This window comes from Bemisia tabaci, chromosome 1 (genome assembly GCF_918797505.1).
Source record: "Bemisia tabaci chromosome 1, PGI_BMITA_v3".
Classification (NCBI taxonomy): Eukaryota; Metazoa; Arthropoda; class Insecta; order Hemiptera; family Aleyrodidae; genus Bemisia; species Bemisia tabaci.
The window spans coordinates 92,210,450-92,232,549 of record NC_092793.1 but is presented as its reverse complement, the minus strand read 5'-3'; the positions used below and the strand labels follow the sequence as shown (position 1 = coordinate 92,232,549).

Here is a 22,100-nt window from a genome sequence, read left to right as displayed (position 1 = left end):
AACTATAATTATGATGCTATTTCTTCACTGTCTTCTTTTTTTTCCCCCTTTAGAGTTATGTTTAATTTAGGTGGAAATGATGCCAATGATATTGATCAAGTGTTACCTTCTTTGTGACAATTTATATTGTTCCTTTTTTTTCTTTCTTATTCTTATTCTAATATGTTTCTAGTTTCACTGTTACCAATACCAAGTTAAGATAAAGAGCATTAACTCGCTGTGATCATTGTTTCTTTTTAAATTGACATAGCATTAATGCTTGTTTATGGCTATTAAGTTGAAAACCATGTTTATTTCGGTAATGCTCCCCTTCCCCTCCACTTTTTCACTGGAAACGGAACTGACGTCATTTCTGCTCTTAATTTTCTTTTTTAAAGTATTTTTGGAGGTAACCATCTAGTATTCATCAAGTATTTTCTCTTCCAAGTAATATTTTAATAATGAGTACTGAGTTTAATATCTAAAACACTGTTCAATGATGTAAGCCTTCATTTTCTTTGATACACATCTTCTGTTTACATTCTAAATTTTATGCTTTATTATTTTAGTGTTTCATTAGTTATACCTTTCTGTAATTTTATAAAAAAACTAACTTTCAATTTGTTTCCCATGATAACACTGTGTCATGGAAACTTTTTATTCAATTCTCATGCTTTTAAGGAAAAAGGCATATTTAGAAAATATGTTTATCATTGAATTACGATCTAGACCTTCAACCATCTTTTGCAGAATTTGCTCTAAAGTAATTTGATTAGATTAGATAGGAGCAATGACACTGTACTTTTTCGACGAGTGATTGTAAATAAATTTCAGTGATTATTTCAACCACCTCTTGCTCAATTGTTTCCACCAGGCGTTGAATGTGTTTTGCCGCATGCATTGCTGGTTTTGGCTAGAAATCATGCATAACCTGGCTATTTCTGGAAGCATTCAAATTCATCTCAACCGTTTTCTGTAGGTATCAGTTTTGCAGGTTAAAACAATGCATAAACGTCTAAGGAAATCTTATATCGCAGCAATAGCGCCTCGTGGAGATAATAAAGCCTATTTCTTGACTAATAGTGTTCAAATTAGTGAAAAACCTCGAGTGACTCATCACTCGGGGTTCCAGCACTGACAATTGCCTTCCCCCCCCCCCCCCAAAAAAAAAAGAAAAAAAAATTGTAGTGCAGTGTAGAGTACAGAGAATTCCTTATTCAATGTCCTGAGAACGTTCTTTCATCCAATATTCCAGGAACGTTCTTAGAAGATCCAAATGTCCTACCTTTTCCCATTCACTCATTCCTAGGACGTTCTGAGAACGTTCCGAAAACATTGTGGGGACGTTCTAAGAATGTTCCGGTTTTTTCAATGAATGTTCTGAGAACGTTCCAGGAACATCTGGGTGCTATCTGGGTTCGAACATCGTCCGTCTTTTCTCGTTACTATGCTAACACCAGAAGTTGGACGACGATTGTACGGTATTACTAAGTTGACATTGGTATTGACAAGTAGTTTCAGATGAAAAAACGTGTGGTGGCCAATCACCGCTCACCTCTGGCGACGCAGCCCATGCTCGCTCTTGATTACACGGAAAAAAAAGATTTCCTGAATTTAAGTAAACGCGTCTACTTGGATTTTTTACTTATTTCAAAACGGGTTTGACTTGGAAGAAACTAACGGTTTTCTTAATGTAAGACAACATGATTCGCTTGAAACAAGCGAATCGTGTTTTCTTAAGTAAAATAAACGTTGTTTTAAAATAAGCCAACTTTTGCTTGAATGAAGAAACCAGTTTCTTCAAAACTAGTAAACGGCGTGAACGCCTTCCGAGTCCGGCCGTTGCCTCTTCTTAAGTCAACAGCTTGCTTGATAAAGTAAAACGCGTTGCGTCAAAAGAAGATACCAGTTTTCTTAAAATTAGGAAACGGGGCTAACTCCTTTCGAGGCGACCGGATGCAATTAGCAATACACCCGTTGATTTTTTTCAATTCAACAGCTTGCTTGGTACAGTGAAACACGTTGCGTTGAAAGAAAAAACCGGTTTCCTCAAAATTAGTAAACGGGGCAAATGCCCTCAGCGGGGGAGGATGCAATAAGCCAGATGCTGTTGCCTTATTTTAACCCAACAGCTCGCTTGGTAACAAAAAACACGTTGTGTCGAAAGAAGAAACCTGTTTCCTTGAAATTAGTAAACGGGGTGAACACCTTCAGTGGAGCATGATACAATTAGCTAGTCGTTGTTGCCTTTTAATAACCCAACAGCTTGTTTGATGAAAGAAAACACGCTACGTCAAAAGAAGAAACCAGTTACCTTAAAAGTAGTAAACCAGATGGTGACGCCTCTTATGAGAATGATGCATGCAATTGCTGCCAGATGCATGCCGTTAGCATCTGCTTAAACCAACACCATTTATGACGGAATAAAAGGAGACGGAAGTTAAAAAATCAAGATGCCCATTATAATTGTCTACAAAATAATTGTTATTTAGGGAGAAATTCATTCAATGTGTCCTTTGAGAAATCACTCATATGCTCGGCGTCGACAAAAAATTAAATAAATAAAGAAGTAAAGAAGGAGAAGAAGAGGAAAATATTTGCATTGTTTTAAATGGATCGGCATTCTGCATTTGAAGTTTTAATTTTTATTTTTAAGTGAAGGGGGCCTCATTAAGAGGACTTAATACTTGCATCAGTTCAGTTTCATCGAACAATGTATTTCTTCACACTAAACAATCGCATTTTTTTTTTTTTTTTTTTTTCTTCCTTACTTTTCCTGTCCTGATGAATGGAAGATCCCTCGCAGATAGAATTAAAAAGTGTCAAATAAAAGGCATGCTTATGCCAAGGGCCGAGGAAGGAATTAAAAAATGTGGAGAGAATCATACTTTTCAGCATGTTACCCACCAAGTTGACAGATAAAGATAATCGAATAACTCTGCTGCTACGTAGTGTATTCACTGTTCAATATCGATTTTCCGGGTCCCTTTGATTTATGGACGATGGAGTGGATCGAAAAAAAATAAAGTTTTTTCTGTATTTTCGAAAGGAATTTGCAAGTGCAAAATTGTTGATATTTAAAACTTTGATTCATTGGTGTCCGGGGCAATTTTGGGTTGAAGGGCCTGTTGGGACCGATCTCCCCCCCCCCCTTCCTCAGTCTTGTACGGATACTCATAAGAGCTCAACATGTTTTACCGTAATTGAAGTATTTAAACCTTTTCACCTTGTTTCCCTGCAAAATAGGGTGGATCCATCCAGCACTTCTTTACCACCTTCCTATCAACTTTAGAGAGTGTAACGAAAAGGAAGTGCAGCTATACAATAAAACATTAGAACGTCACGCGTGTGATTATGTAAACTGAGTAAAATATAAAAGTAATCGAAGATTGAACTTTTTTTATGAATAAATTGTGACTGTCCACGGAAAAAGATGCCTTAATCCAAAAAATCTCAAACCTTAATTTTCAAATCTTATATTTTAAAGTAAGGAATTAGAACTATTAATGTTTCTTTTAAAGTGCTCACATTCTTTCTTTTCCGCCCGATGTGAATTAATTAATTAGAACTATTGAATAGAACTATTAATATTCTAATTGAAATAGAAAAGTCTAATAAATGGTCCAGAATATTCTTGAATATTATAGTCGAATTGAATAGGACTTTTAATATTTAAAAAAATGTAACAATCTCAGTCATCAAAAATAAAAAGTTATTATGTTACAAAAATTTTCGAAGAGTTTCATTCTTTATTCGTATTTTTTAAAGTCAGCGATTCTTCAAGAAAAATGAAGAGAGAAAATTTTAAAAAAGGTGAATTGTATTAAATTCTTTTTAAAAAGATTAAAAATTAATATAAGATGGGAAAGAAAAAAATATAAACGTGAAAAAAGTGACGACAGTAACACGCGTATTTCTTATTTGCTCCAAATTCATCTTTTCGAGTTCAAAAAATCTTAACCCATCAGGTCTCACGCATATTCACTATCACAATAATGGTGAGAGCCTAAGTCAATGACTTATATAGTGTAAATTCGGCCAACTGAGACATAAGCCCCGATGGCTAAGTAGGTAGGGTGTTAGGTTCGTAAACTGTAGATCCCAGGTTCAAATCCCGATAGGTAGGCCAAAATTTGCAAGTCGGTACTTGCCATGTCGAATCTTCGATACTTGCAGATACATACAATTCTATAATTTTTTTCATCAAAAATTCGATAAATTAATCCATTTTTTACAATTATTGATTAATAATAATACATATGGTATGGGTGCAGTGTGCATACCTGCAATGACTATTAACTAAATTTAAAACAACAATTGGGTAGAAATAAGTAAACGCGTCTGAGAGTTATGCAACATCCATTCTTGCCGGGCGTCCCCGTTTACTAATTCTAAGACAACAGTTGGTTTCAATAAAATAAACGCGCATTCCCGTCCAACACGCCGTTTACTAATTTTAAACCAACCATTAATTTGAAGCCAGTAAATGCACGTGGGAGTTACGCAACCGTTTCCTATTTCTAAGTAAACAGTTTACCTAGATCAATACGACAGATACTCACTTCAAACCTACGATAATTTCTTAAATTTAGGAAATACTTTCACGGCATGGAATGTTTCCTTTTTTCAAGTAAACGCTTTCTTTTTTTAAGAGAACGTGGAGCGTTGGCTTGAGAAAACGCTATTTCTTGATCCAAGGTAACTCCGATGTCTTAGTTCAAACTTCCGTTTCTTGTCGATACTTTTTAAGTATCCGGTTTACTTGGTCTAAGACGGCTCCGCCTTTTATTTAGGAAACATTTTTTTCAGTGTAGCCGATGCAGTCTCAACCACGGCTATATATGTTGTGACCTCACCACCTCCAGGCACTCCGCTCCCGTCAACCACAAGGACCACATTACTCGTCCAGCGGACATCATGCAGCCGGCCGGCTTGCCCCATTCCATCGGCCCTGTTTAGGGCCACTACTCTAGAGCACCTCCTCTGGTCTTTGGCCGTAGACGCATTGGAAACGTTTTAAAGACGAGAAGGGAAGAATAAAAAGTATAAACTGTTGAAAATCCGTGGGCAGCACGCAAGTACCCTTCACAAAAACTGTTATAACTTCGTCAATTTTTGTCCGAATGGAGTGATATTGATTTTAATCAATAGAAGATGATTAGATCTCTTAAATGAGACCAAGAACACATTTCTAGTTAGTTCCTTTTGAAATGACAGCACTAGTCTACTTACTTTTGGGACACCCTGATATATCAGATTGCTTGAATGGATACCTTGTCCAGTGGTCCATTCAGACGGTATTCATATCCATAATCCATGACCAGTGATTCATATACATGATCATGATCTGCAGGGGTGCAGAATCTTCCACGTTTCCACGTTCTCAAACGTCCGGCCGCCGGCTTCCCACATTATCCCTCCTATTTCATCAGAAAGGACCTCTTTCTTTCTTGTCAAAAAATTGACCGCCAAATTTAACGAGTACAAAGCGCTTACTGTGCAACTCTCGCAGTGCTTTGTGCAATGCTTCCAGATGTTATTTTATCACATTAGTTAAATGGTTAAATGAAAAACATTACTTGATATTAATAATGAGAAAGGCGGATTAACTTTATTAAGATTTCGAAACTAGAAATTGGTAGAAACTGTTGCAAGGCTTTGAGGCTTAGAGCACAAAAGAATAGAAAATACGTGAAAAAGCGCAAATTTTGAAAATATGTATGACGTGAGCGGCATTGTCCCTCCACTTTTCACTGTTTTTCAGTCAGTGAGAAAAGTATAGAGAGGTTTCCACAATATCAGGCTGAAATTTGGACTACTATAAACTACTGAAAAACTGCTAGAAACGTAGGAAAGGCGTGAATAACTTTCATCCAGTAGGAGGAAATGTGGAAAAGTTCGGAAAAAGATGGAATGGTTTCCACAGTTTCAGGTTGAAATATGTAAAAACTACTAAAAACGTGGGAGAGGAGTGAAAAAAGCGCAAGTTGTGTAAGGTTGCTAAGAATAATACACTTTTCTGGGTTCTTCCACATTTTGCATCATCTTTCCACATTTTTTCACTGACTTTCATCCAGTTGGCGAAAATAAGGAAAAGCTACCTTATTTATGTGGAAAGCAAAGAAATCTTCAAATCTTTTCCCGGTTAAGAAACGGTAAATTCATCAGAAGTGGAAGCAAGAGACGCTCAGTCAATCGAAATGAGCCAACCACTACTTCCCTCTCCATGAATAGTTTGATATTCTCCGCGAATCGCGTCATGTGAGTCATCCGCTACACTGCGCTAGTATCACGGATCTCTCCGCGGACTGATACGAAGACGTGCAACATTTTTAATCCTTAAAAACAACTTCTACCTTTAATTTTGGGTCTTTCCAAGGAATCAGGACCGTTCCACATTTTCTGCACCCCTGCATGCTCTGTAGTTCAAGTCTGCCATCGGTTAGAAAAGCCGTACTTTTTTTCCTTTAGGAAATACGCAAATATGGAAGGACGAAAGACACAAATGCAGAGGAGATAAATTTTTTTCTTGTGATGATCAAAGAGTACTCATTAAAATACTTGAATGGTTCAAAGAGTGAGTCTTCCATTGCTGCAGTTTAATTTTTCAACCTATTTTCAAAAGTTTTAGATACAAGGAAAAAAGAGTTGACAGAAAAATTGGGGGAATAGAAGTTGCGATGGACTCAAATCGATTCAATCCTGAAACCTACCATCAGCGGAGATCAGATCTGGATCAGCAAGAGCCCTTCTCATAGTCCATATATGCGTTATGTGAGCAGGGTCAGGCCCCAATGTTGAGGATGACGTTACAACTTGGTAACCCAATACTTCTAAGGCAGACAACATAACACAGACATGCTCTCGAAACAAAACTGTAAACTCATCAATTTGAGAGATTGATCTGAACTCAGCCAGCTGTTCAATGTCCTGACCTGCTGGAAAAAAAAATGTTATCAGCGTAGTAGGAACAAAAAAAACGGATCGATCATATTGTAAAAATAATTTAAAAAAATCATAGATACAAAGACAAAGAGTTCAATGGATGACGGTGCCTATGAGGGAAGCCATTCAAGGACTCACCTGCACTCTACAGAATTTACATTCATTTACATAAAACACATTTAAGTAATTTTTGTACGTGTGGTCAACGTTAATACCTGGTATATTGATCAAGTTCAGCATTGGTCTTTCGGGGATCAACAAAATGGACCAACTACTCCCTGAGCAGTTGATCCAGAGTAGATGTTTCGGGATTATGTGCAATTAGCACTCAACCAAGTATGCGTGCGAAATCGCAAATATCGTCATAATAGGTTGAAATATCAATTTTTAGGTGAGGTTAAGTTAGATTAGGATATGCTATTTTTCGGGCTAATTGATGGGATCAACAAACCCAGGTATGCATACGAGTATCGTGCATGGCTGGTTGGTGAATATGTTAAGGGCTGGTGGTGTATGTAATTCGGCCAATGACGGCATGGGCCGACCAAAGATGTCATTGGCCGGCCTTTTTGGCCAATGACAATTTAAGTTGTAATATTTCGTGTTGAGCCAACATTAACCGGCCAATGACATTAACGGCCATCCTGATTTGGCCAATGTCAAATAAGTTGTTTCATCAGTGACGAATGGGTGAAATAAGCATGTTTGGTCGTAATCTGGCAGCTAATCTCTAAGCCCATCATAAGTAACGACTTCAATTCTAGGGAAAAGTTGGTCTTATCGATATGCAAAGTCAGAAAAAAAAACCATTATAAATTTATTGTGAACTACCAAGACCACTTGACAAAATTTGTTATTTTAAAGTAATTGAAAAGCAAGACAGCAGAAGAGATAGCATACAACTTAAAAGGCATTTTTACTTTAATGCACACTCAAAAAAAAAACTACGGCCCTGTGACCCGGTTGCTCTGGACACTGGTGATTCCGGTGTTTATGCGCCGTAAGGCAGCTAGTACCGGACGCAGCGGTCGAAGTCCCCTGGAGCCCGCGCGGCCTCTGAGGCCGTAAGACCGGGTAGGAGCCGAACGTAAGTTACGGGTTTCAAGATCGGAACCAAGCGCTTCCACGGCCGTTGGCAGTGAGGTGAGATTCAGTTTTCGGAAAATGGCGTCACCATCAGATTAAAATTGAGATGGCTCCGTGTAAATTCGCAGAAAATTATAATATTTTACGTCAATGTTATTCAGTGCGTGAATTTAAAGTTGCCGCCAGCCTTGAACATATTCGGGAGCGATCGAGCCACCACTCAGCGTTGTTTATTGAGGTTAGAATCTAGTCTAAATTGCTTGGTCATTGTTGGTCATTGCTCATTACGTGTGTTCGTTTTTCGTTTAACTATGGAGGTTTTCGATATATTTTCTTGATTCTGTGTGATGCACGATTGATTCTAAAGTTCTGTGTGATGCACGATTGATTCTAAAGTTCTGTGTGATAACGCTTGTCAAATACTTTCGGAAATGCGACGAGAGTTAAGTGAAAATTGTCAGTTTCGGTAGTACCTACGCACTGAGCTCATATTCTCTCCTCCTGTAAGTTCGTTTGCAATTCACTTATTTTCCCCCTACTAAGGGAAAGAACTTAAATCAAAGAAAAGCAATCAATTACCTGCCACGCATCTCCCCACAGAGTAAATTACCGCCACACTAAAATACTGATAATGTAGGCACGAGAATGTCCGTTTATTGCAAACTGTATTCTGTCACTTTTGCTTTGTTCTGCCTGTGTAAGAGGATACAGTTTTTATTCCATTTCGATCTAATCTCTAACTCATAAATGTTTTCAACTGTGAGTAGTATTACAGTCTCTGACATCTCCCCTCTCTGTTACAAAAACAGCGGAAACTGTACCCTTAAAATGTAGAACCTATCCTGCGCAGATTATCTAATAGTGACAGCAAGCTCGATCGTTGTTGCTGTGAATAATCTCTCTGATTCTATATCCCAATTCTAGGGAGCTCAGTGTTACTGTAATAGTGGTAAAATTTTGTGTGAATCGCGCTTCAGTTTGCTGAAGAGAAGATCTATAATTTTTACAAGTGTGACAATTTTCGGTGATATATTTCTTTGCTTATATTTTCTGGAAATTGTATCCGGTAGTTATTGCGGAGAGTTATATTTTGAAGTTTTGTCAACTTTTACTACTGATTTTACATCTTGAAATATTCTCAACCTCATTTTCAAGATTCTGAAGCTCTTCTAGTCGTAAGGAGTAAAAATCTGTAAGTACCTAGACCTACGCCAGTGGTTTTCCTTCGTTAATCATTTAGGTGATTTCCTACTTTGCATTCGTATTTTTTATCGAGGGATGAACCAGGTTTTGTTTTTGACAAATGCTGAATTCTCATTGAGTGAAAGTAATTACATTTATTGAGAACGGGCTGCCAAGTGATAAAAATGATTTTTCAATTTAGCTGCAATGAGTTTTAGCAATTTATCATACCTTGGGCAGTCTGTTCTACATTTAAAATAGGTAGCAAGAATTTTTGATCTATCTACATGTGTTCCTTTATGTCTCGGTGGTTGGACTATTTCCATAGCGTTGTACCTACCCAGTCAATTGGATATATATGGCTGATCAAACTGATTGTGAAAATGCCTAAAACATATTTGCACCCTGGCGTACATACATACCTACCCGTACAAATGTTCTTATCATCCCAAAAGCAGAAGTAATGTTATTGTCAACCTGATATGGGCTAAAATGAGAGGAATTATCTAATTTTTTGTTTGTTTTATCCATCAAACATTGACAAGTATTCCGCAGACTTAATACGCTATAGTCAACTGCTTCAAATCTTTGAACTTTACTCATTTTTGTCCTAAAAATAAGTTCCAAGGTACCTATTTATTGTAAAGCTAAGAATCAGTTGAATACTTCTAAGCCAAAGTTCATTCTGCTATCTACAAATTAGAGTGCTTTATTTATTTCTAGGAAGGCTTGCAACATTAAAGTTAGGTTATTGAAAATTTCTCTTGATATCTCTACACGATGAATAAGCTAACATTCATATGCTGATTTTCTTTCTCAATACGCATCATCTCTTCTAATTTTCATCTCTTTTCTCAAATTGACTTGCTGAACTATCAGCCAAGGAGTTCAAATCTCTCTTGATATCTGAAACATGATCAACAAGCTAACGTTCATATGCTCTTTTTCTTTCTCAGTCAGTGAATTATCCATCACTTTCCTGAAACTAAATTGTTATGAACTATCAGCAAAGAAATATGGTTTTAAAAAGAAAGGAAGAAAAAGAAATCTTGTTCAAAAATTGACACAAAATAATTCATTCAAGGTTTAAAATTTTGCTGGAAAGTTTTTCTTTTCTATGTACTTTAAAGGTGAATTCTCAGCTGTAGTTCCGAAAAAATCCACCACGTCGCGGACAGCGGCGGCGCGCAGTGCTCCGGCCGTCCAGCCCGTAAGTAGCGCCGAGAGCGCAAGCTGCCTATGCCGCTCGAGGCCGCGACTTACCGTTTTCATGTCCGTAGCACTCCGCGTCGTCCCCGCTCTTAGCACCCCGGCCGTCAGGCGCGCAAGCGAACGGTAGTGCCATATAGCCCATGCAGTCCGTGCTCCAGGTCCGCTGCTTCTGGCCTCCACGGCCGGAGCTTTTTTTGAGTGAAGGCTCCAGGGATCTTGCACAGCGACAATGGACGAGAATTCGTCAACCAAGCTCTCCGACATTTGAAAGAAATGTTGCCCTCTATGAAGCTTGTTAACGGAAAGTTACGCCATGGCCAGGAGGTGTGGAGCTTGAGGAAGAAGCAACCGAAGCTACAAGCGAATCAACAGAGGCAGTAACTGGAGCAATCCCAGTAATGGAGACCGTACTCGAACCAGTCACAGAAGAAGAGCCTCGTTCAATTCAGCAATTAGATGAAAATGTCTAAGTCATTAAAGCCACGCGATCTGCTGTGAAAAAGAACCTAGAAATTCAAGCTGACCGAATGAAAAAAATTTCAACTGCTAAATTTACTCCTGTTCCTATTGGGAAGACAGTATCCGTCCCAGTGCCTGATGTCGATCGTGGAAAAACTTATTTTCGTGACATTTTAGCGGTGGTCATCGAAATCCAAGACAATTTTAATACGCTCGGTGCACCTCATGGAATTATGCGTGCTCTCTGTTCCTGCAATCAATTCACTCCATGGGAAGAAGACCTCGTCCCGATTTCCGACATTCTTCATAAAGAGAAGAGTCTCCGTCAAATTGTAACCAGCAGCTCAGTTACGGGAGGTCAAGGATTCCAGAGATGTAACTGCCGACAGAAATGTACAACGAAGACGTGTTCGTGCCGCGCTCAGAGAGACCTTCGTATCTCCAGGTGCCACAACAGCGAATCTTGCACCAACAAGTAAAATAAGACGTTACAAACTTTATTTTTCGCTTTTCCCGAACACTTTGCCCAAACGTGGTTGGCCGACGTCGATTTTAACGAGACTGGCTGGCCATTGTTGTCAATAGCCACGCGTTTCGGCCAAGGATATGATTGGCCGGTCAATAACGTCATCGCCCGGCCGAATTGGACAAAGTCGTCATTGGCCGGTTACCGGTATTAGCCTTAACAAATACATTTTTTAGGTGCTTTAGAAATACATGGTTCATTGGCACCTTAGAAAATAGGGATCAATAGTAGTACAAAAACTTAAAGAAAAGACAAGAGCAGAATAAATTAAAACTGGAGATTAGTTGTTTAAAAAAAGGAGGGATTTGATGGAAAATTTTTGAAAGCATGGCGTTAAGATCGCTTTGAGACTTTACTATCAACTGGGCCACTACTGATGTCTGGCGATCAGCAGGGAGAGGAGCTCCCCAAGAAGTATACCTATGCCTACATCCACTCCCTTATTAATGCTAGTAAACGTTGGTAGACAAACTTGTCAGAGTAAGACTAATTTGATACAAGGTGTTCCAAAAGTCCTGCTCCCCTCCTCTAACATTTGAAGAGAGGAGGGGGTGGAGGACTAGAATGAGGAAAAATTGACATTCAAGTCCAGTCGGTCATTTTACCCTTGCTATTGGCCGCCATTTTGAAAATTAGCGGTTTGGAGAATGACATGCATGAAATTTGGCATTAATATGCATAAATATGTTAAGAACAAAAATCAATCGAGGCCCAAGTTAAGTCGGTCATTTTTACCCAGGCTAATGGTCGCCATTTTGGAAATTAACAGCACAGTCCTGCTTCTCCGCGGTTTGTCAGATATGCGAGGCTGTTTTGCAGCTAGACGCGTGAATTTAGGCAGGAATATCCATAAGTGTGTTGAAAATAGAAATTCATCGCGACTCAAGTTTGGTCAGTCATTTTACCGTCGAACTTGGCCGCCATTTGGAAAAAAGCGATGTGCCCCGTTTTTTCGAGGTTTGTCAAATTTTCGTGAGTGTTTTGCAACTTTATGCATGAAACTTGGAATGAACACGTGTAAATATGTGAGGAATCCAAAAGTCCTGAGATTTAAATGCAGTTAGCTTTACCTCGGAATGGCCGCTATCTTGAGAATGAGCAGGCAATCTCTGTTTCTCCGAGGTATCTCGGACTTTCGTTGTTTTGTAGCAGCCAGGTGTATGAAATTTGGCAGGAATACCCTTGAATATAATTGAAAATAAGAAATATCCAGACAAGCTTAAGGGGATTAACAGGTGAATTTTTACTTCAGAGAAAATTGGAACAAACAAGAAAATTTCATCAATTTACTTAATGTATCTATTTATTTTTCTAAAAAAAGTCACCAAAGAGAAGTCTTGATATTGGAAGATACATATGTACTGTCTATTTTGCGCTGTGGTTTAATATACGTTTTCTAAATTAACAGTTTTTGAGGTCAAGCTTACAGTATACATTAAACATATTATTATTGTAAACATTAAGGGCTTGTTTACTCGTTGGAGGTATAATTTCGGGATCTTCATCCTCGTTTTCGTCTTCATTTTCTTTGTCATGGTCTTGGTTTTTGATGTTCGGGATGATTTCATCATTATTATGCTCAGCAGAAGTAGGAATGTCTTTTTTTTTACGATAGTAACCTTTTAGGCATTTTATAACGCCTTGGTCCATCGGCTGTAGCACGCTGGTGGTATTCGGGGGCAAGAAAACCAATTTGATATTGTTTAAAGTCATTTTACAATGAGCCGTGCAATTGTCAACCATTAAAATAATTTGCAGGCGTCCGGTACAAAGAGGGTCGCTGCGTTGCCACATCCGTTAAGTTGAGGGGAAAATACATGTATTTAGTATGGGAACGTCGCAGAACCGGTGGAGACATCCGTTACAGAGAGTTTTCCGTTACAGAGAGTGCCGCTCTAGAGAGAGAGTACTGAAATTTGAATTTAAAAAAAAGACTGGGAAATTCCTGAGATTGAAAAGTATTGTAAGGTGGCTGTATCGCGCTGCGCTTCAGGACATTTTCTAATGTTTCTTAAAACACTAATTTAGCACCTTTTAAAATCGAAGTTAAAGTAAACAAGGGACACATAGCGTAGGAATTTTGGAACTCATTTGGTGCCTACCTAACGGTCTTTTAAAAAAAGAAACCATGAAATATTTTACATTTTGTGAAAATCAACAAATGATACAATGTAAAAAAAGAAAAAAAAATTCAAATTATTTTTTCGAGCAGATTCCACTTCAGAACATAAGAATATTATAATAGTAATGAGTACCTACAATGGTCTTTTGTTCGTAGGATTATTTAAGTTCCTCTGAGAGAAAAGAACAAAATAGTCACAAGATCTTTTATCTTGAAATTGTACGATTGAATGGAGGAATTTGCATAGAATCAGGATGACTGTATAAGACTTTGCAAAATGGCTTCTCGTGTTTCGTTTTACTGTTAGAAAGCTGAGGAATATTCTGATTTGAAGTTTTGTGAGTACCTCCTTCTCAGGTCAGTGGACAGTTGCGGAAAGCTTTGATATGATTTGTTTCCTAATTTTCTGTGGCGAAAATAAAACATGAGAGCAAATTAGGCAAGTTGAAAGGTAGTTGAGCTGATTCTGGTTGAATTGCTCAAATACAAAATGCTCAAAATAAATTTTTAAAAAATGTAAAAATAAAAAAAATAGGAATAAAGACAAATATCTGCAATAAAATTGTGTAAACTTCGATGGGTAAAGATTATTCGATGGGTAATAGAAGCAATGTGCCGAAAAAGTGGTGTGATAGTTTCAAATACATAAGTTTCTGGCTGATTTTGGCGGCAGCAGGTGAGGTGAGGTTGCTTTAGCCAAAGGTATGGTTGATTCAACCACAGTTCTGGCTGGTGCAACTACTTCGGTTTGCGCCAAAAATATAGTTGAAATTTTCATACTTTCTGTTTCGCGCACTCAAAACAATATTTTCCTTCTTCAAAATGAATGTAAAACTGCGTAGCAAACTCATACATCTTGGGTTAATTTAAAAAAGAGAATTGTTTTAGAAAGATTTTAGAATTCATTTTGGATCACACTGTCCATCACATCTGCAAAGAGGAATGCACTGCAAATTAAACTTCGCATATTTGCAGTTGTTTCATCATTATATTTTACAATAATTTGGCCCTTTGTACGAGGAAAATTACCACCGGATAATGAAATATGTTACTTACTCTATTTGCTATTTCTGCGTTACATGTTTTATATGCATGGACACATTCATGTATCCTTCAGTCAAATTTCATTCTTCTGGTGGTAACTTTGCCCCTAAAATCTGAGAACCACACAGAGATGGGGTCCGTCACCTGGAGTTGGGTAAATGGTCCGCTATTTCCAAAATTGCAGTTAATAACATAGGTAAAGGGCCGGCGGAACTAGGGTCTCGACGTTTTTGTATTTCCAACTTTATTCTGGGTGTACCTGCCAAATTCACGCGTCTAGCTTTAAAACAGCCACGAAAATCCGACAAACCTCGACGGAACAGGGCAGATCGCTTTTTTCCAAGATGGCGGCCAAGTTCGGCGGTAAAATGGCCGACCAAACTTTGGTATTGATGAATTTCTATTTCCAACACACTTATGGATATTCCTGCCAAAATGCACTCGTCTAGCTGCAAAACAGCTGCGCATATCTGGGGAATAGAGTACCTTCATAGACAGAGTATGACCATTTCTGTGCCGGTTTTTCATTGGTCGCGTGAAAATAGGCTGCCACGATGTTATTACGGCCGAAAATAAACAAACAAGATGCCTGTTATCAGCAAGCAAGTTTGAGGTTATGCACATCTTACATCCTCCTGTGATAAAGGCGAAAGGCGTTTAACAGGGTTTTCATGTGTTTTTTACGTGTTATTCGTAGATATGCTAATTTAAATTGTTACTGCCGTGTAATTTATGTCAAATTGTAGCTTCTCATCGATGTTACGGTGAGCCGCCATCTTGTTTGTTTATTTACGGCCTTAAGAGCATCATGAAGCCTAAAAACTCGTTAACCAATTAAAAAGCGGCACAGCTTTCCTGTAGTAAAAAGATACGAATGGTCATACTCTTGTCTATAACGGTGCTCTACAAAGACATTGAATAGAGTAGACCGTGCGCTGTGAAATGGAGCGGAGGCAACTTCTCTTTCATTCGCATGGCGCACCGACCGATGACTGCGGGACGCCGAAACGGCACCGGTGAGGTAAGTGAGCCCCAGCCGTCCCCAGCTCGCGGTAAACGAACAGTGCGCTAGTACGAGGTTGGTACGGTTCGGCTCCGAAATCTTTAATTATTAATTGATTAGTGCGAATATTTTCGGCTGATGTGTACTTTAATTATAATCAAATGTTTCTGTGTGAAGATAAGTTTTAGTTTTTATGAGTAACCACCACACAACTCTCAATTTATGGTATGCTTACACATGAGCAAATTCTTGATGAACCGGGCAAGAGACAAGAATGATTATGTCCTGATGATAATTTTTAGACTTTGACCACATTTAGCCTTAAGAAACTACTATATTTGGTTCATTTGTTTTATTACCTATCTACACAGGAAACTAATACACGACACAACAACCGATCATGAACTAATGGCACATTTTGTTCTTCCTAAAATGAGCCAAAAATAGCAGTTTTTCATTGAAAATTGTAGTCCACTTAGTGTCTTCAATTTCAAAATAGTGTTGTTTCCGTTTGTGATATTTATTTGTAATAAACGTAATATTAAGTAAATGCCCTCAGCATTTTGCTGAAAACGTAGCATAAGTGCTGTGTTCTTTTAATTTTATAGAGGAAAGTAAGGACATGATAAAAACTCATTTCATAGAATCCACTGCACTGCAATGTGTAGAAAAATTGAGGCACTGGGTGCAAGAATGACACTTCTTGGTTGCGGTGGTTCAAAATCTCTACTATTATTTCATCAGTGAAAGAAATTCATGGATTTCGTTGAAATTTCTACTCGCTATACAGGTACTCTAATTTCTACTGAGTTATTTTTCATGATTCAGCAATTTTCTGTGAAAAAAATCCTTGAAATTCACCATTAGAAACTACTCTACTAAACAAATGTAGGCGACATTAGATTCTGGAACATCGAAAAAAAGAGGTGCGTGCCCTTCTCGAGCGCAGCGACTTGATCACAGAGCCGCCTAAAAATGCAAAGGAATTAAGAGCAATTACTTACCCAAACTTTTTGAAAATATACAGTATCCACGATCGCCAGTTATAAACAAGTGACTGAAGTATTGATTTTGAAATTTTTGAGCAGATTAAATAACATTAAGTTGCGACTCGCAAATTAGTTGGATAATAATGCTTGAACATTATCTTTTTCAGTGGAATAATCTGAAATCTCGTTACTTTGAAACTGCCTAAATCGTTGCCCCTGTTTCTCAGCTTTTCATCAAATCTTTCTCTTAGATCAAGATGGACAATAGCTATAAGTAACTCTCTCGTAACTTTTATTTGCCTTTTTATGTACAATAAATAACACTATTCCTCGTTTTTACCCTTGATTTACCTATATGATTGACCTCATTTTAAATCCTTTTTGTAACTTTTACAAAATTACTTCTTATCCACGCCGTCATCTTTACAAGCTGCTCGCATTATAAAAACATCCGTCTATTTTCAATGGGCCTGTTGCAAACTTTTGCTAGAGCAAATATAAGAGTTGTTTCCTACAGATGATGCCTCAAAAATCACGATGGGCGCATTGGCAAAGTCTGAAATGCACTCATAACTTCACAATCTGCGTAAGAAATGTGTGTTTTTTTGAGCTTCCCGCTTCAAAAACGATACTACGGCACAGGTGAACATTTTGTTAGAGGAGTCGTTCCATCGTCGGCAATGTTCATCATGGCCGACGCTTCCGCAGTTCCGCGCGTAATTCGAGGTGAGTTCAGGGTCAATCAAGGCGAGCGAGGAAAATATGAACGTAAACACGCCGATTGTTATCTGGTCTAATGCTGTTCAGGTGTTATCTCGTCTCATCATACGTGTTTTGGCGAACTGGCGTCGGCCATGATGAATATTGCCGACGATGGAACGCCTCCTCTAACAAAATGTTCACCTGTGCCGTAGTATCGTTTTTGAAGCGGGAAGCTCAAAAAACCGCAAATTTCTTACGCAGATTGTGAAGTTATGAGTGCATTTCAGACTTTGCCAATGCGCTCATCGTGATTTTTGAGGCATTATCTATATAAGAAACAAATCTTAGTTTTGATATAGCAAAAGTTTGCAACAGGCCCATTATGAAGCGTTTTTTCCGGTCAAGAATGACTGTAGAGAAACGAAAATTGTTCAGAGTAATAGTAAATTTCATGCTATTAACATGTGGTCCTTGTAAATTTTGCCGAAAAATGAAGTGGAAACGAGTAATTCGCGAAAATCCGAGCGCGCAACTAATTTTTCCAAGTACGCGCAACGCCGGCTCAGGCTGCGGGGGGCTCAGTCGCGAGCTCCCACCCCGCCCGCCCATTACGGAGTCCCGCCGAAGTTGCCTCGCTCAGCTGACACGGCGGAGATAGGGAGTGCACGGTCTACTCTATTCAATGTCTGTGGTACTCTACTGAGGAATACCGCGAAGCAGCAGGACTGGGCTGTTAATTTCCAAAATGGCCGCCAATAGCAAGGGTAAAATGGCCGACTGGGCTTTAGTGTTAATTTTTCTTCATTCTAGACACACTCAAGCATATTCCTGCTAAATTTCATGTTAGTAAGTTAGAATGCCTGAAAAATGAGATAACAGTGCAAATCAGATTATGGCGGCCATTTTCCAAAATGGCGGCCAATATACGGGGAAACATGGGAGATCCAGCTTGAGTCCCGATGGATTTTCGTTCTAGGTACGGTCAACTACATGTTTACCAAGTTTTATGCTGGTAGGTATAGCCTAGTTTGAACTATTTTGACCCTAAGCGACCTCACTATTATAGATAGGTATAGTAAAGAGCAGTTTTTACCATTTTCACGAAATGAGGGTCATACCGTTTGTCCGATGTTTTGGGAAATTTGTGTACCGATCCTCTCCGATCCTGTATGTGACATGAGTTGATTCTAAACCAAGACAGGAATTGTAGTCCCAACTGCAATGTATGGCCCAATTCATCAATTCGAAGATGTAGAATCGGGGCAAAGTAGAAACCAGATTTTGCCTATATTTTGCATTTAGTTTGGACGGATGAACTAGAAATTGAAGTTCCTTATTACAAAATGTAATTAAATTGAACCACTGAAAAAGAGGATAAAAAACCTCTTCGTTTATTTAAAAGAGCCGTCATTGAGATCAACAAATAGTAATTTTCATGAGCTCATAGATTACGTAATCATTGCTTTTCCAATGACATTTTCTGATTAATTAAATAATCCAACAGAATTCATTCTCAGAATATTCTCTGCTGTACGGATTAGCATTACTTACTTACAATGATCGACGTATCCACAAAAGTTTCCTCTCGATCCAGAAGAGAGTGCAAAAACAGAATATAAGAATATAGTTAAGCTACTGATAAAAATTCAAAAGCCGTAAGAAAGTCTAGATCATACCGTCTTTATGAAGCATGCGTTGAGTTGCTAGTATAATATAGAATAAGGGTTGAATGTGTGTTTCACAATTCAAATTGAGAGATCTTGTTGAAAACCTGTGTATGGATCCCATCCATCACCCTATGATCTGCCGTATTTTATTTTTTTATTATTTATATTATTTTTTTTTCGTTTTCAAGATACAATATTTTTAGTTCTTTTCCTCTTGGTTATTCTTTTTCTGGCCAAACTCACACAAGATCTTCTAGCCGTGTTATGCATTACCCTCATGGTGGGCCCAACTGCTTCTTTAGGGTGTCTACCAGTTGTGAAAAACCAAAATTGGGGACTTTCGGGGACTTTTAGGGGAGCTTTTTCAAGAAAATCGGGGACTTTTTTTCCTGAAATAGTAAGAGAAAGGGAGCTGGTTACAGCGTTAAAAGGATTATTTTATACGACAAATTTCACAAGTCATGTAAAAGGATTATTTTATGCGACAAATTTCACAAGTCATGTTGAAGCAACTGAAATGGATTTTTGGCGGCGATCTGCCGGCATTTCGAGACGGGACCGTGTCCGTAATGAGAGAATTCGCCAGGTGATGAAGGTTGAGAAAGATATCGTGCACGACGTCATGTCCAGGCAGTTATGCTGGTATGGACATGTGCAAAGAATGTCGGAGGAGAGGTTGCCCAAACAAGTTTTGGATTGGGTACCACCTGGGAAGAGGCGACGGGGACGTCCCGTAAAGGGTTGGCGGCAGGGCGTTGACGAAGAGATGTTGCGGTGTCAGTTGCCCGATAACCTCTGGGAAGACAGGCATATGTGGCGTTTGGGTGTCGCAGAACGCCAGAGTGCGTTATAAAGCGTATATATATATATATATATGTGTGTGTGTGTGTGTGTGTGTGTGTGTGTGAGGGTGTGTGTGTGTGTGTGTTGAAGCAATGAAAACATACAAAAAACCAAGCAACACTTCAGTTTTTTCTTATTCCTGGATATTCCGCGCCGCCGGAAAAATTTAGCGGGAAAATTTGAAAATGCCGGTGTTTAGGACGATTTTTGTCTTTTTGGGGACCTGAACAAGAAAATTGGGGACTTTCGAGGATATCGGGGGCATGACACCCTTCCAAAATCGGGGATAATCGGGGACATTGGGGACTTTTGGGGATCGGAAGACACCCAGCTCTTGTGAGATATACAAAACCATTATGAGGTCGGCATAAATCGGTTACAAATTGGTACCTTTAAGCAGGTTTCTCACCTCCAAAAGACAATAAAAATGATTTAATCCCATCGCAACATGATCTGCTGAGGTCCACGCAAACCATAGAGAAAAAAAGGAGATGTTTGCATCTTGAGGTTTGTTTACCCTGTGACGTAGGTTGTTGCAACCTGGCCAGCAAAATCCAGGATTCGAAGTATGAAAAACGGAGCGTAATGTCCGATTTTTTGCCTTAAATCAACTCATGATATAATTACAAGTACTTTTTAAGGAATGACTTTTTTCCATAAATTACACCATTTCCAAGAAAATCGATGATAAAAATCGTCGTACCGACCTACGTCATCAAAAAAAGTCCAAGATGCCCGAAATGGAAACACCTCCTTTTTTTTTCTCTATGCACGCAACATGGCGGCACTGCCTTTTGTCAGTTGCGTAACTGACACAGCGTAACCGACACTTCAAAATGTGAAATAAAAGATGACACAAAAGATAAAACTTGGCAATTTTGGAGATATGAGGTGGAATTGATCGCGCCTTAAGTATAAGTTCTCCAAACTGTGGAGACTTCTTATTAGTTTCATTACATTACATTGAGGATTTTGTGTATTGAGGAATTAGAGCTACACACCTAAAAATCACTGGTTTTCATAAAAATTAAAGTTATCATTGTACAGCGAGCCAACTTATGAGTAATGGTTTAGTCAAGAGGACCTCAGCAAACCATTTTATGACAGTTTTGAAACTCCTGGCTCCATCTGGCGAGATAAACACTCACTTATTACAACTGCCATGATATATTGCCAAAGATGGCGACACTTCTTTTAAAAGGCTCTTCTTGCTTCAAAATAAGCACTTCAGTTAAAATGGCAATTTTCTTGAACATTAGAGTCTCTTCATGGCAAATATTGCCAAAGAATCCATGATCAGAACTGATTTATTACTTACTGCAAATTGCTCTTTTGCCTTAAAATCAAGGTTGGCGACGCTAACCAACCAGACATTTTCGGCCGTCAAAGTCCATTAAATATAATCATAATTCATCATGTTTTTCGCATGCATGAGTACAGGGACATCAGTTCTATTGATTTATCAACTTGGGTTTCAATCGTTTTGCCCTAGGGATGCTCGATTATTTCAATAATCAATATTCGATACTTGAAATATCGTCACCAAGATAATCGCATCACAATCAAATGTTGGTGAAAGTATTTGAATATACAATTAATATACGCAAAGGTAAAACTGCGATTATCTACTACTTTCCCTCCTACAATTCGAAATTAAGTACGAGGTTAGAAAATTCTCCTCTAGACCAGTAGACCATTCAGTACAGACCTACATGCCCTGGAGTCGAAGTTACCACCAGTATGGTTCGAAAAAAGTTCATCGTATGGAAATACTTTTCCAAACATGCGAAAAATAGAACCTGTAGAATCTATAAATAGAATCTGTACAAGCTTTGTTCCACCACCCTGTTGTATTTGCGGAGCACCGTTACAAAAAAATCAAAAATCGGAACGATTTGAATATTCGCTTCAAAGTATTCAAAATCGCAAGATTCAATTTCTCAAATCATTGCAATCAAATAATCGCATTCAAATTCAATATTCGTCCATCCCTATTTGGCCTTAAGTCGTTTGAAACCCATTCCTTTTATCATGAAATCACCCATGTATAAGTAAACTGTCCTTCTTCACTGCATGCTGAATCCGTGTCACAGAATATATAGGCTTCACCAACGGAAGGCTCACTCCCAGCGTATCTCGGTCAAAGAAGAAGAACACACCTAGAAAGCATTGTTTGTATTTTGCCTTTAGTCCGAGGCTCGGACGACCTCGAGTCGGTTTGATTGGCGAAACGCACTTCTTCCTACCCCCATAATCTACCTGAACACATTCACGCGGCAATGATGCAGAGACGCTGGAAAGTACAAAACGCGATACATTGGAGTAAACGGGAGTGAGCCTT

At 38.6% G+C, this 22,100-nt stretch overlaps 1 protein-coding gene across 7 annotated transcripts in view; it reads right to left on the bottom strand.

Moving 5' to 3' along the window:
- LOC109043214 (palmitoyltransferase Hip14) overlaps positions 1-22,100 on the bottom strand; it is a 39,985-nt gene that overhangs the window by 17,217 nt on the left and 668 nt on the right. For 3 of the 7 annotated variants that reach the window (XM_019060349.2, XM_072306519.1, XM_072306517.1), the window contains exon 2: positions 6,693-6,914. In XM_019060349.2, coding sequence (XP_018915894.1) covers positions 6,693-6,914 — 222 coding nt within the window. Of the gene's footprint in view, positions 1-6,692; positions 6,918-18,367; positions 18,566-22,100 lie in introns of all 7 variants that reach the window. The other 4 variants (XM_019060346.2, XM_072306520.1, XM_019060347.2 and 1 more) reach the window with 2 other exon arrangements.